General features: G+C 43.2%; 2 protein-coding genes across 9 annotated transcripts in view; one reads left to right on the top strand and one right to left on the bottom strand.

Annotated features, from left to right (window-relative positions):
- Positions 1-15,117, bottom strand: part of LOC138797738 (albumin-like) — a 467,413-nt gene that overhangs the window by 191,423 nt on the left and 260,873 nt on the right. The gene's annotated exons all lie outside the window — the stretch shown is intronic.
- Positions 1-15,117, top strand: part of FAM13A (family with sequence similarity 13 member A) — a 156,552-nt gene that overhangs the window by 4,181 nt on the left and 137,254 nt on the right. Inside the window, exons 2-4 of one of the 6 annotated variants that reach the window (XM_069978308.1) lie at positions 7,116-7,305; positions 9,448-9,657; positions 14,040-14,220. In XM_069978308.1, coding sequence (XP_069834409.1) covers positions 7,116-7,305; positions 9,448-9,657; positions 14,040-14,220 — 581 coding nt within the window. Of the gene's footprint in view, positions 1-6,877; positions 7,306-9,447; positions 9,658-14,039; positions 14,221-15,117 lie in introns of those variants that run through there. The other 5 variants (XM_069978310.1, XM_069978307.1, XM_069978309.1 and 2 more) reach the window with 5 other exon arrangements.

Raw genomic sequence — 15,117 nt, 5'->3', positions numbered from 1 at the left:
GTTACAGGCCCCATGGTTACTGCATAGGCCTTTGTGTAGTGTTAGGAGGGGTAGTACTTTAGGCTCAGTTTTTACAGTGATATTTCTGTTCCCTCTTTGTTACAGTCCTGCATGGCTTGCACGTTTGACGATCTGCTATTTTTGGAGTGCCGCAATCTTTTGTGCATTAAAGAGGTTGTCCGGGCAAAACTAACTTGTACCCTATCCACAGGATAAGGGGACAAGTAAGAGATTTGTCCATACCCCCCGCTGATCTCTATATCAGCACCCGGCTCTTTTTGTTATGAATACAGCCGCAGGTACGGCACATAACCCGCGGCTCTGTTCATTACCATGGAGCCGCTGTAAAGACCCAAGTGCTGTACTTGTCTCTCTCTGGTGGCTCTATTTATTCGCTATAGAGCTGCCAGACAAAGTACAGCACTCTCCTCTTTCCGGTGTCTCCATAGGAATGAATAGAGCCATGGGCCACATGCCACACCCACGTCTGTATTCATAACGAAGAAGCTGGGGGCCAATATGGCTATCAGCAGGGTGGTACGGAGGTCATAACCCCCACCCCCCGTGATCTCTTACTTGTCCCCTATCCTGGGGACAACCTCTTTAACAAAAAAATAAAATAACACACCTAGATTGAGATGTTGGATTGATGCAGAACTAGGCATGCAGATGTCAGGTAGAGGTAGTTATGTAAATGATTACAGGTGTGGTCTGACTAGACATGAGAGCTTGCCAGAACAGGGTGCGAAAGTGCTTTCCCCAAAAGGGTACATCCCTTAAAAGGATTTAAAAGGACAATTTTTCACATTTATTCTGGATGGTTAAAGTGAATGTACCATTAGGTACATTTGCTTTAACATGACCCATGGATAGATTGGCGATAGTGCAGGGAAGTCGGTGCCACGGTCTATTTTTTGATCCACAGCCCGGTTACGATGTGCGGCGCCGTTCTATCCACGGGTACCGGGCCGGGGCTGAAGCTCTGGAGGCGGGCCGGCCCGCCCTCAGTGGGAGGAATCCCCCGCCCCTCTATGACGTGGCTCAGTTAGAATCAATGCCGCATCATAAAGGGGCCGGCCCGCTTCCAGTGCTTCAAGAAATGGGTCATGTTAAAGCGAATGTACCTGATGGTACATTCGCTTTAAAGTAACATTAAAGGGTAACTATTAGAAAGTCAGATGAATCTAACGTTACTTTGCAGTTTAATCCAGCGTCTAGTAAGGCTGGTTGGAGCACTGGGGGTGGGGCTACTGCCCATATAGCACTTATCCAGCCCGCCGCTAGCCGACTCACTCCACTGTTAATCAGTAGGGGGGTGGATGGGTGTTCTAGGGGTGTTAGCCCGCCCCCAGTGTTCCAAAGGGCCTAGGCGCTGGATTAAACTGCAAAGTGCACAAAAACAGTGCGGAGGATGAAGGTAACAGACTTCATCCCCAGCAGATCAGATTTGTTTCCCATTAAATCTACGTCATATTCTACTTTGCTCTGTTAGCAGCCATTTGAGGCTGGGGGAGCCTGTCCTGTTATTCAATGGGATGAGAATCAGAAACTTAAAGTGACTGTACCACCAGGCCCAGGCTGAAGCACTGGAGGCGGGCCAACCCACCCCCAGTGGGAGGAAACCCTAGCTTCTCTATGATACGGAGTCACGTTATGGAGGGGCTGGGGTTTCTTCCCACTGGGGGTGGGTCGGCCCGCCTCCAGTGCTTCAGCCTGGGCCTGGTGGTACAGTCACTTTAAGAACAATGAGGGAGATTTATCAAACATGGTGTAAAGTGACACTGGCCCAGTTGCCCCTAGCAACCAATCAGATTCCACCTTTCATTTTCCAAAGAGTCTGTGAGGAATGAAAGGTGGAATCTGATTGGTTGCTAGGGGCAACTGAGCCAGTTTCACTGTACCTCATGTTTGATAAATCTCCCCCAATGTCTGCCTCCATAATCGCTACTTTATTAATGTAGAGATATCTGTTCATGTTTCAGCTTGTAAGCAGCATGCTATTACTTTAAGTGCTCATTTAACCATCCAGAATAAATGTGAGAAATTGCTTCTATATAATAATAAAAGGCTTAGTAGCGTACGGACAGTGTTCATGTTGGATATGTAAATTACTCAGATAGTCACACGTACAAAAGAATCACACATAGCTGTAGAGATCACAACATCTGCTGAACATTTACGGCCGCACATTTGTCTGTTCAGCTGTTGTGGCCATTTAATAACGTAACTATATAAACCATATTAGGAGGCTCGGAGATTAGGAGGTGCCGAAGCTTAGGGCGCCATCTTACGCAGCTGTTGTTGCTGTTTGAGAATTGCAAATACAACGCATTGAGAGAAAAAGGGAAGCCTTGTACTCAGATCTGGCCGGAATTTAGGATGAGAAATTTGATTTATCTTATTTTTTTTCTTTATTGAAAGAAAAGAAAACCTTTACAAAGTGGAAAACATGACAATAAGTCTAGCTAGGATACAAATAGCCTAGTAATCATATGGCAAAAGCCAGTCAGTTTAATAACTTATTTCCATGTCCCATATCTTACGGACGCTACGGTCGGGGAAGGCATGAGGTAGAGTGTTTCCCTGCCCAGCATGATGTATCAACATCATGTCGTGAGAGGGGAAACTGTTTGAATCCCGGCGGCATTGTAATGGCACACTACACTGTCACAGAGATTCAAACAGTTTTTCTGCTCCCGGCATCGTATTGATACACTATGCTGAGCGGAGGAGCACTCCACTACAGGCCTTCTCTGTCTGTAGCGTCCAGAAAATACAGGGCGTGGCAATAAGCCCTAAGGGCCCTTTTACACGGAAAGATTATCTGACAGATTATCTGCCAAAGATTTGGCAGACTGTACCCTAAGATTTGGCAGACTGTACCCTAAGGGTACAAACACACACACCGTATACGCAGCGTATTTACTGCTGCGATACGCAGCAAATACGCAGCAGATACGCAGCAGATTAGATATAAATAACTGAACACAGCATCAAGTCTTCACCATCAAATCTGCTGCAGATCTGCTGCATATACAGTGTGTGTGTTTGTACCCTAAGGGTACAAACACACACCGTATATGCAGCAGATCTGCTGCAGATTTGATGCTGTGTTCAGTTATATAGATCCAATCTGCTGCGTATCGCAGCAGTAAATACGCAGCGTATACGTTGTGTGTGTTTGTACGCTCAGGGTATAAACCCACACACTGTATATGCAGCGTATTTACTACTGCGATACGCAGCAAATACGCAGCAGATTAGATCTAAATAACTGAACACAGCATCAAATCTTCACCATCACATCTGCTGCATATTTGCTGCGTATTTGCTGTGTATTTGCTGCGTATACGTTGTGTGGGTTTGTACCCTTAGGGTATAAACCCACACGCCGTATAAGCAGCGTATTTACGCAGCAAATACGCAGCAAAAACGCAGCAGATTATATCTAAATAACTGAACACAGCATCAAATCTGTACCAACAAATCTGTTGCGTATTTGCTGCGTATTTGTTGCGTATCTGCTGTGTATACGGTGTGTGGGTTTGTACCCTTAAGCAATAAAAATGGCTGTCATTTTGATGGTGTGTGACTGTGAACATAGCCTAAGGGGGCATTCACGCGGACTTTACAGACGGGAAAGGAACGTCATGGATTAGTTCCCCACCCGGCATTATGTGTCAGCATCATACCGGCAGCGGGGAAACTCTCTGAATTGCCACAGCACAGTAACTGGATGCTACTCACAGTAAGGGTATGTGCACACTTCGGAAATTTGACAGAAAATCTGTTGCGGAATCCGGCGCTCGCGGACTGCCGAGGTTGGGCGCCTCTCCACTCGTGTCAAAGACTCCGTTCTATGCATTGGCAGATTCCATCATCCACATGTTCCCGCCGCAGTCCGCGAGCGGCGGATTCCGCAACTGATTTTCCATCAAATTTCCAAGGTGTGCACATTATCTCCGGCAGATCAGACTGCTGTGTATAGCAGGGCTTTGGTATGTGGCAAATAGCAGCAAAATATTATGACATCAAGCTCACTTAGCCGACTCACAGGTGGCAGCAGACTGTGTCAGATCTCTGTGCACTACTACTTGCAGACAATATGGGGGGCATAAAAATACCAGAAAACTTGAAACATTCTAATACAGGCGAGTTATGCTGCGTTTACACGGAGCGAAAATTCGCCCAATCGATCGTTTATTGATTTTGAAGAAACGATTTGGGCTTTACAACGATCAGCGTTTAGACGAATAAATGTTAGAAAAATCGTTTGAAAATTTGTAAGAAAAATCGTTATTATGATCGTTTTTAGATTGCTTAAAGCGTAACTGTCATTTCAGGGTCATTTTTCTGAAAACATTAAATATCTATAGTACAAGCGATTTTAAGAAACTCTGTAATTAGGTTTTATGTACTAAAAGAGTTTCCTTCTGTACTGAAAAAGCAATCTCCCAGCCTCCCCCCTCACTGCAGAAGCAGCAGGATTTCTGTCTCCATTATGTGGCTATGGAGAGGGGAGGGGCTGTTAGGAGTGACTGAGCGCGGAGCAGTCCTGCACAGCACAACACCCTGCAATCTTCTCTCAGTAAGTATATAGATAAGCACTGACCTTTCTGACCCCAGAATCCTGCGGTTTAGGTGCCCAGAGAGTCTACAAACAGCTGACCTTCATGTCACCTCTTCCTGCTCCCTCAGCCCCTCCCCCCTTCATAGGCTTACAATGGAGAGAGCAGAACCTGTCTTCATTGGCTTCTCTGTAATGAAGACGTGTTTGCCTGATAATGCACAGATAAGAAGTCGGGGGGGGGGTGGAGGCTGGGAGATTGCTTCTTGAGTACAGAAGGAGGCTTTTTTTGCTGTTGAAACCTATTACAGAGTTTCTTAAAATCGCTTATACTACTGATTTCTGCAATAAAAAAAAACATGACAATTACTCTTTAAGCCCATCTTTTACATAGGGTAAATTGGTGAAAGACTTTACACGAAGCGATCTGCGAATTTTCAGCGAACGACGATTTAAGAACATGTTGAAAGATCAAAATGAATGATTTCTCGCTCAAATGCGATCGTTTATGCGAAAATTCGAATGATAATCGTTCTGTGTAAATGCAGCATTAGGCTATGTTCACACATAGTATTTCCGTCAGTCTTTTTTTTTTTCAAACAAAATCAGACGTGGAACTGACAGGGCTAAATTATAATGGAAAGATTTGCCCAGTTTCTGTATTTACAACCCACTCCTGGTTTTGATTGAAAAAACACTGACAAATACTATTGCTGCGTTTACACGTAACGATTATCGTTTGAATTTTCGCAATAACAATCGCATTTGAGCGATAATCGTTCTGTGTGAACACAGCAAACGATCAAGCGACGAGCGAGAAATCGTTCATTTTGATCTTTCAACATGTTCTTGAATCGTCGCTCGCAAAAAATTCGCAGATCGCTTTGTGTAAACAGTCCTTTAAAGATCCACCCTATGTGAATGATAGGCCTAAGCAATCTTAAAAGCGATCGCAATAACAACTTTTCTTACAAATTTTTTAACCATTTATTCGTCTAAATGCTGATCGTTATAAAAACCAAATAGTTGCTTCAGAAAATGATCGATTGGGCGAATTAACGCTTCGTGTAAACGCCGCATTAGTGTGTACATAACAAAGTTGTACATATTTATTTTAAAAACCTGTGAATTTAACTACAATAATCTTTATTTTTATGCCGGAAATTCAGCCAGTGAAGTCTGCAGAAGGAACTATTATATGTCCCTGGTAGAGAACGGGTTAATACCCCCCCCCCCCTCCCCATCCCATATTATAGCATGTGTGTAAAATTAAGTAATCAGCACCAACTCATCAACATAAGACTAGGTTCACACATGCAGTTTTCATGGAGTGTTTGAGCCAAACCCGGGAGTGGATACAGAAGAGAGAAACAGTATAAAAGAAAGATTGATACTTATAGTAAACTCCTCTTGTCACATAAAATGAGGTAGACTAGATTTGTAGCCTTGCAGCTATTATGCATATACATTTGTAGCATTGCAGCTATTATACATGTACATTTGTAGCTTGCAGTTATTATACATGTACATTTGTAGCTTGCAGTTATTATACATGTACATTTGTAGCATTGCAGCTATTATACATATACATTTGTAGCTTGCAGTTATTATACATGTACATTTGTAGCATTGCAGCTATTATACATGTACATTTGTAGCTTGCAGTTATTATACATGTACATTTGTAGCTTGCAGTTATTATACATGTACATTTGTAGCATTGCAGCTATTATACATGTACATTTGTAGCTTGCAGTTATTATACATATACATTTGTAGCTTGCAGTTATTATACATGTACATTTGTAGCATTGCAGCTATTATACATGTACATTTCTAGCTTGCAGTTATTATACATATACATTTGTAGCTTGCAGTTATTATACATGTACATTTGTAGCTTGCAGTTATTATACATATACATTTGTAGCATTGCAGTTATTATACATATACATTTGTAGCCTTGCAGTTATTATACATATACATTTGTAGCATTGCAGCTATTATACATGTACACTCATTTAGTTTGTAGAATGGTAATAGTTTCCCTGTGTGATGGATCTGAGTGTCCCATGATAAATATCTGGTTCCTGTGTGCTCCGTATGTGAGTAGTAGTAGAGGTGCTGGTATGGCTCTTGCACCGCACACTTCCTGTCCAGACACCAGTCCTGCTTTAGCCTCTGCCTGCCATCTCACATGAGTTCTGCTCCTGCCGCAGAGGCTTAAGGCTGTGCGGTGGTTCCTAGTTCCGCCCAGACGTTACTGTGGTAATACGGCTTGGAGACGTCTGTGTTGAGAGGAAAGCCTGCCTGATATCCTAGTTACAGGGAAGTTGTGTGAGTGCACCGCCCCCCGCCTGTGCTGCTGTGAAAGGATCACTCCCAGCCTCCACACATCTTCCACTTCGAGATCCTTAACCCTCTCCTCATTGCCTTGTTTCTGATATGGCACAACATGCTTGAGCGACTGAGTCCAAAACTCGGACCAGAAATGCAGCCTCCTGTTGTTTCTGCTCACGACTGCTCTCTTTTCCTCTGCTCCTTCAAGCAAAGCAAAGCGGCCGTGAGACTGAAGGAAGATATGAAAAAAGTGGTGGGGCGGCCTGGAAGAGCACAGCCCCCCATGCCGGGCAGGAAAGTTTTTGGCGTTCCCCTCAAAGACTTGCATAAGGAGGGTCTTGTCATGAACGGTGTGCCGGCCGTGGTGTGGAGCGTGGTAGAGTACTTGCGCAGTGAAGGTAAGTCGTATCCATGCTGATATTAGAGCACAGTTTACGGATAAGTACTAGTATGTAGTTTGCCTAATAGATCATGGCAGGGGTGGGGGACCTTGGCTCTCCAGCTGTTGCAAAACTACAACTCCCATCATGCCTGGACAGCCAAAGCGACAGCTTTGGCTGTCGAGACATGATGGGAGTTGTACTTTTGCAACAGCTGGAGAGCCAAGGTTTCCTGTTCCTGGATCATGCCACCATACCCATAGGGAATACCGCCGGTATGTGTATCTATAGGCTCCTATAACCTAGAGGCCAAAGAGTGTTATATATTGGAGTTTGCAGTATAAATTATCATTGGAGCTACACAATTCTGTAGAGCGGTGCAGAGAGAAAAGGTATGCTGTGCAGTATAGTCTGCGTAATATAGGTGCCTGTCAATGACAGATTTCACAGAGAGAGATGTATATGATTGGGGATCTCTGTGACATATAGCTTAGAATAAATATATATGCCGCAAGATGTAGTGTTAAAAAATTGCTTTACACTTTACCTTGGGTCGTAAATGTACTTTGGCTTGAGCGTTGTCAGGGAAGCCTTGCAGGGAGCTGTTTAGATATAGCACAGGTATATACATGCCTCACGTTTTAATGGACAGAAATATGCAGTGGCAAATAAATGCTATACATTGCCTCATGCTGCCTGTTTCATAAGCTGGGGGGGAAGCTTCCGAGCATACATTCTATGGCAGAGACGAGCCATTGTAATTTTTCTATTTGAATGCAAGACTTTGGGCCTTACTACATGGGCTGATATTGAGGAGGAAGGTAGGGGCTGTCCAGGTGACCTATTGAAGAGAGCGGCGGTCTATTGCCGCTGTTCCTATTGCACAGGGTGGCGTGCAACAGATTATCGCTATCGTTATTGTTTTTTTAGAAGATGTTGAAAGACAACGATCAGACGATATAGTGCATGGTATATTAGGGCCCTTAAGGCAATATTACACAAAGCGATTATCGAACGTATTTGTAATAGAAGACAACGATCAGCTGACATGCACAATGTCGGCTGATCACTGTCTTTCAAAATGTTGAAGCAACAAAGATGTAACAGGAGCGGCGGGAGCAGACCGCTGCTGTCTTCAATGGGCTGCCCGGGTGATCTAGCGATCACCCGGGCAGCCTCTCCGCAGTCCCCCCTCGTTTAGCTGCTCGCTGCCGACGCGGGGAACTAGGAGCAGACAAGCACTGACCTGACAGGTCGACGCTTGTTTGCTCCTCTAAATCGCCCCGTGTAATAGGGGCTTTTGGGATTACATCCTATGCATTAGCCTCAGTTTATCTTATTTTTCCCTCTTGTACAACTGGATATTAGGAATAATTAGTGTTGACTAGAGATGAGTGGATTGCTTATCTAAACAAAGCGAAGCGCTTCGTTTGATCAGTGCTCCGCCGATCATCAAGCCCACCTGCTTTCAGCGCTGCTCAGGTTCCTGATGCTTCACCCCGGGTGCAGGGGGGAAAAGCAGGATCCAATCCTGGGAAACTTCTCCCAGTTTTTCAGGACTGGTTCCAGCTTTTCCCTGGAACCCATGGTGACACAGCAGCCGGCAGGCCTGATGAGCTTCACTTCATTTAGATAAGCGATTCACTCATCTCTAGTGTTGAGTAAACTTTCTGAACTGTTTAGGGTTCGGCAATGTTTCTCAGAACGCTCAGCGTTTGACTTCCGATGGCCGGAGAAGTTGGATACTGCCCTAGGGTGTCCTGGAATACATGGATATGGTCATAGGCTGATCAGCTCTCAAAGAGCTCAGGCTGGATTCAAAATAAGGGAAATTCACCTGCTGCTACTGCTGTTCTGTTGGTGCCCAGTCCCTGTTGATCAGCACCTCTTCCATGGCTGTACACACAAAGAATACCTGCATGGCCAAACACTGACAGTGCCATTGCCATGTTCGGTTTTTTTTTTTTTTACTTTTATTTCAGGTATCTGAATGTGTCCTATTCATCACACTTCTGTAGATCTATGTGCCAAAAGTTACTTTAAAATGGTGCTTTGCTTGTGCATGAGTGCTAGCACTGTATGGTCTATAAAAACTTATTGCGGAATACTGACTGTAGATGTATACGGATGCTCACTTACTAACATGTTGTATGATTCCAGGGATTACTCAGGAAGGCCTTTTCAGAATAAATGGAAATGTTAAAGTAGTTGAACAACTGCGAGTAAAATATGAAAATGGGGAACAGGTGACATTGCCGGAGGATGGAGATGTCCATTCTGCTGCCAGTCTGCTTAAGTTGTTTCTCCGAGAGATGCCAGACGGAGTTATCAGTTCTGCAATGCTGCCCAGGTTCATTCAGGTTTATCAGGGTAAGTACACCATTCTCTATCTAGATTTACCTGTCACTTTAAAGAAACTTTTGACATGGCTTAGAGACATGTGAAAAGTTTTTTTGGTCCGGGTCTGAATGATTTTCGAGTGCCTCTCTTACTGCTCTCTGGGTCTTGGTCCCAAGATGGTCTCATTGGCTCCAAATGTTAAAGGGAACGTCTCCTGGTAAATACTGTCTGATCTGCAGACAGCATATCTTAGAGCAGGAGATGCTGAGTATATTGATGTGTAGTCTGCAGAAAAAAAAATAAGGATATCCTGGGTACGATACCTGCTTGTTCTGAGCCTAAGGGGCCTATTCCACGGAGCGATAATCGGCTGAATCGGCCCGATTCGGCCGATTATTGCTCCATGGAATAGAGACAATGATCAGCCGATCGGGTCATCGGCTGATCGTTTATTTAGGTGCAAACCTAAAATAATCAGGCACAGACCGTGCATCTCTACGTGGATGTCCCTGCAGCCCTCGCTAAACGATTATCTGGCTGTGGAATAGGCTCAGTAAACGAGCGCCGATCTAGCAGATCGGCGCTTCTTTACATTATTGATCGGGCCCCATTGGCCCGTGGAATAGGGCATAGTGCAATCTGAGTGTGTGGACAGAAATAGTTGACAATCACAGTAGGGGCTGTCTGTGGACAGGCTGAGGGATTTATATCTGTAAAATACTTGTATTTCGAATAGCTCCTCCTGCTTTATAACATGCTGCTTGCAGATACATAGTACATACCATATGACCGGTTTGCTGTCAAAACATTTGAAAAGTGTTAAAAAGAGGTGGCTATGTATTAGGGGTTGTGTCGGAGCTCGCTTACTGAAATTCCACATTTCAGTAAGTAGGGCAGGTCTAAGTTGCAATCATTAGCTACACCCACACACAATGTCACATAACTGCACAGTGTCTGTTGTGGAGACACTGCAGCTATTGGATGTTATGTGCGGATGTGTTTTGCCCGCACGCGATGGCCGCAACTTGAAAGCACGCCTTGGAAGGGGAGAGGGGATTTTTGGTGCCGGGAAGCAAAAGGCTTTAGTCATCTTCTGCACCTTGGACAAGGCAGTGATCCTTCTCTTGTAGCGTGTAAGCCTGTGCAGGGAGGGCCCTCTCTCCCTGTCAGTCAGTCATTTACTGCTTTATGTTCATTGTACTTGTGTTTGTATTATATGTATTTAACCCTTTATCACAGGGATGGGGACTAGGCACACACAGCAGTACAGGACATGTAGTATCACACTATACTGTAGAGAGGAGATACTAGACACACACAGCAGTACAGGACATGTAGTATCACACTATACTGTACATAGAAATTACTAGACACATAGCAGTACAGAACATGTAGTATCACACTGTTCAGTAGAGAGGAGATACTAGACACACAGCAGTACAGGACATGTAGTATCACACTATACTGTAGAGAGGAGATACTAGACAGCCAGTCACTGCAGGGACTTCACTAATATACTGGGGTTGTATCAGTAAAATGGCCACTTTTATCGATCGATCATCTAATTATTCACATGAGTCTGGACTCAAGTTGCGATGGTCCAGAAAGGAACATTGTATGTTGAAAATATTGTAAACTGAGTACATTGTAAGTTGAAGGACCATTGTACTTGTTACTATGGTGTTTGTCTATCCCATAAAATACATTTACGTTTGCAAATGTAACATTTGCAATGTGGAAAAGTTCAGGGGTTAGAATACTTTTTCGAGTCACTGTAATATTCTAACATTTTCATATTAAATTGAAGGTCCGCTTTAATCTCTGTGAACATAACCGAGCCTAGTGTACTGTTATAATGATAGGGTTTATTGCTTTAGATCAGCATGCAGTCTTATTCAGTTGATGTACTGGCAACCCGCCGCTGCTGTTGGCAAGTAACTGTGTGAAGGCTGCAGGCATGCCATGTGGTATACTTCTCCGAGGGATCCCACTGTCTTGTCAGTGAATGGGCTGGAGTGTCTGAACACACGTTGCTTCAAGTGCTGAATAGAGGGCCTGCTATTGAGAGCGTTTGGTCCAGAATGGAGACTGCCAGGAAAGTCTCTTGGCTTCATCCTGATAGCTTAACACAGTCTCTGTTATTGTTCTCTCACTTGCTTTGCACTTATTCAGGGGATATGTTAAGCAATCTTTATCATATATTATGCAATAGGTCCTTATGAAATGGACTTTCGTAACAAATGAAGGTTTGAAATGAAACAAGCCTTTGTTTAGATTGGTTTCTGCTACACTGAGGATTTATGAACTATTCAGCAAAAATAATGCACTTTGGAGTGTCACGGAAATAATTTTTTTTTCATATATAAATACCAATTTATCGTCTCATATTACATTCTAAGGCCATGTTCACACACTGTATTTGTTAAACAGCGGCCGTTGTTTATTTGCTCAGTTGCATTGATGTGAATAGGACAACGTCCACAGTGTATACACTACGGTCGTTGTTTACTGCGGCTGTAGAAAATAACTGAAAGGTCTATATTTTACGGCCAGAGAGGGGGGAGTTTTATCAAACATGGTGTAAAGTGAAACTGGCTCAGTTGCCCCTGGCAACCAATCAGATTCCACCTTTCATTTCTCACAGACTCTTTGGAAAATGAAAGGTGGAATCTGATTGGTTGCTAGGGGCAACTGAGACAGTTTCACGTTACACAATGTTTGATAAATCTCCCTCACAGTTCAGAGAACAGCGGCTGTGCTCACAGTGTAAAGTATGGCTCCCGGACGTACTTTACGCTGTTGTCAATGGTAAATTGGAGTGCAAGCACACCCAAATGTGTCTGCGTTCCAGTTAAAGTCAAATGATGATTATCTGGGCAATACAGCAGTATCGGCCAGGTGAACATGTAAGACAGTGGCCGTTGTTTGACATGGCCGATGTTCTTACAGAGTGTGAACATGGCCTAAAGATAGCTGTACACATTAGATACAGGCAGAACACAGTGATTTCAGCAAATTGGTTGACTATTCAATGTGTTTAGGGTAATGTTTGGTGTTAGAGTGGTTGTTTTTTTTTTTATGTTTGCTTTCAATATGTCCTGTCTTTTGTTCCCAAAGAAAATATTTTAAGTATTCATGATTTTCACTACAACTTAATCTAGTGTGCATACACTTCAGGCTTGTCCACACAGCCGTACTTTGCCAACCTGCAAATACGGACTGTTTTTACACATTACAGTCTGGGCCAGTGTATACAACTGTGAATTCTACAGTACGTGCACTTGCCAGGAGCCCAAACCCCCCAAAATATGACCTGTACTTATATGGTCCGGGCTCCATAGTCTTTAATCCCCTTAAAGCTACTCTGTATCCACAATCTGCCCCCCCCCCCCTCCAAACCACTTGTACCTTTTGGATAGCTGCTTTTAATCCAAGATCTATCCTGGGGTCTGTTCAGCAGGTGATGCAGGTATTATCCTAAAAAACAACTTTTAAACTTGCAGCCCTGTGTCAAATTGGCATGGCCTAGAGTACCCGTGCCCTAGGATTGCGATGCCTCTCCGTCCCTCCTCCCCGCCCTCTTCATCATTAGGAATGCCCCTAGAACAATTTCTCCTAATGATCACCTGTGTGAACACTGCACATGAGCTGGATCGTTAGGGCACCTGTGCAGTGTTAACACAGGTGACGAATAGGAAAATTCCTGCCCGGGGACATTCCTAATAGGTTTGTATAATGCTGCGTTTACACGAAACGATTATTGTTTGAATTTTCACATAAACGATCGCATTTTAGCGATAATCGTACCGTGTAAACACAGCAAACGATCGAACGACGAGCGAGAAATCGTTAATTTTGATCTTTGTTCTTAAATCGTTGTTCGTCGTTCGCTGAAATTTCGCTGATCGCTTCATGTAAACAGTCTTTCACCGATTTACCCTATGTAAAAGATGGGCTTAAGCGATCTTAAAAACGATTGCAATAACTATTTCTCTTACGAATTTTCAAACGATTTTTCTAACGATTAATTCGTCTAAACGCTGATCGTTATAAAAACCAAATCGTTGCTTCAAAATCGTTAAACGATCGATTGGGCAAATTATCGCTGTGTGTAAACGTAGCATTCCATGATTACATTACATTGCTGTGCTGTCAGTGGTCACACAGTTGTGTCTCCACGTCATCTCAATATATAGCTTTGGCTGCGGGATCACAAAGACCCTTTGTGACATATATAAGAGGGTACTTATAAGCGACATATGAGAGGTGCCGGGCCCAGGAGCTTTGAGTAATGACCCCTCTGGCTAGTCCCCTGGGATTGTCAGCATTTTATCCTGAATCTAGTAGGTTGGATTTGCACTGGTTTACATTCAGCATTGACTATATTAAGTTGCTGTTACTTGTCTCCACAGAGAGTGAGAGTGACGCACGCAGGGAAAGAAGCTTGAAGGAGCTCATAAAAGAATTGCCGGACACACATTACAGCCTGCTGAAGTATCTCTGCCACTTTCTGACACAGGTCGTTCAGCATCATGCAGAAAACAAAATGAATGTGTACAATTTGTCTACAGTTTTTGGGCCCAGCTGTTTCCAGTAAGTTTTAAGTAGCTATTGTAGGTTCACAGCTTGTATATTTGTGCCTTGTTTATACAGTGGATCATTTGCATTGTCAATATGTGTGCATGTATGTAAAACAAAAAAAAAATATATGAAAATCCACCTTGCTCTGTGAATTTATTGCCTTTTTTACCTGCCAAAGGTTTTTGGTTTTCTCATTCCTTATTAAATTCAGGAAGAAAAAATGATGTATACATGTTTATGTAAAAAGCAATTGCAATTTTTCCATAGAAGTATCCAAAACGTGATTTTTTTTTTTTTTTTTTTTAACCCCTTCAAGACTGAGCCCATTGATGCACAACAGTCTGGGTCAAATTAATGCAATGTTCCTCCCCGCCTTCTTAGAGCCATAGCGTTTTTATTTTTCCACCTACAGGGCTGGTTGGGGTGTCATTTTATGCGCAGTGATGTCTTGTTGTTATTAATATATTTTTATTTGTTTACGCTGTTCACCGTGTAGGAAGAATAATGTAAAATCTTAATAGATCAGACAATTGCGCACGCTACAATATATAATATGGTAATTAATATTATTTTTATAATGGGCAAGGGGGTATATTGAACTTTTATTGGGGGTGGAGGTATAAGATTTTTTAAATACTTTTTTTGTTTTTTTACTACACTTTCACTTTTTACTACACTGCTGCACTTATGTGCCGCAGCAACGTCTATCTACGTATTGCTGACGTGAAGGGGTTGAAGTAAAAACCGATTAGAAAATTTGCACATACTTGCATATGAATGAGCACCGGTTTTTACTCTACAGTTGGGTTGCAGGCTTTGGCTTAGAATAGGAAAGAAAAATCCTTCAATAAGCCTTCACAGGCCATGTTCATGAACGTGGCCTGTGAAGGCTTATTGAAGGATTTTTCT

The sequence above is a fragment of the Dendropsophus ebraccatus genome, chromosome 7, assembly GCF_027789765.1.
Source record: "Dendropsophus ebraccatus isolate aDenEbr1 chromosome 7, aDenEbr1.pat, whole genome shotgun sequence".
Classification (NCBI taxonomy): domain Eukaryota; kingdom Metazoa; phylum Chordata; class Amphibia; order Anura; family Hylidae; genus Dendropsophus; species Dendropsophus ebraccatus.
Note: the sequence above shows the minus strand (reverse complement) of the source record. Positions and strands in the feature narration are given on the sequence as shown.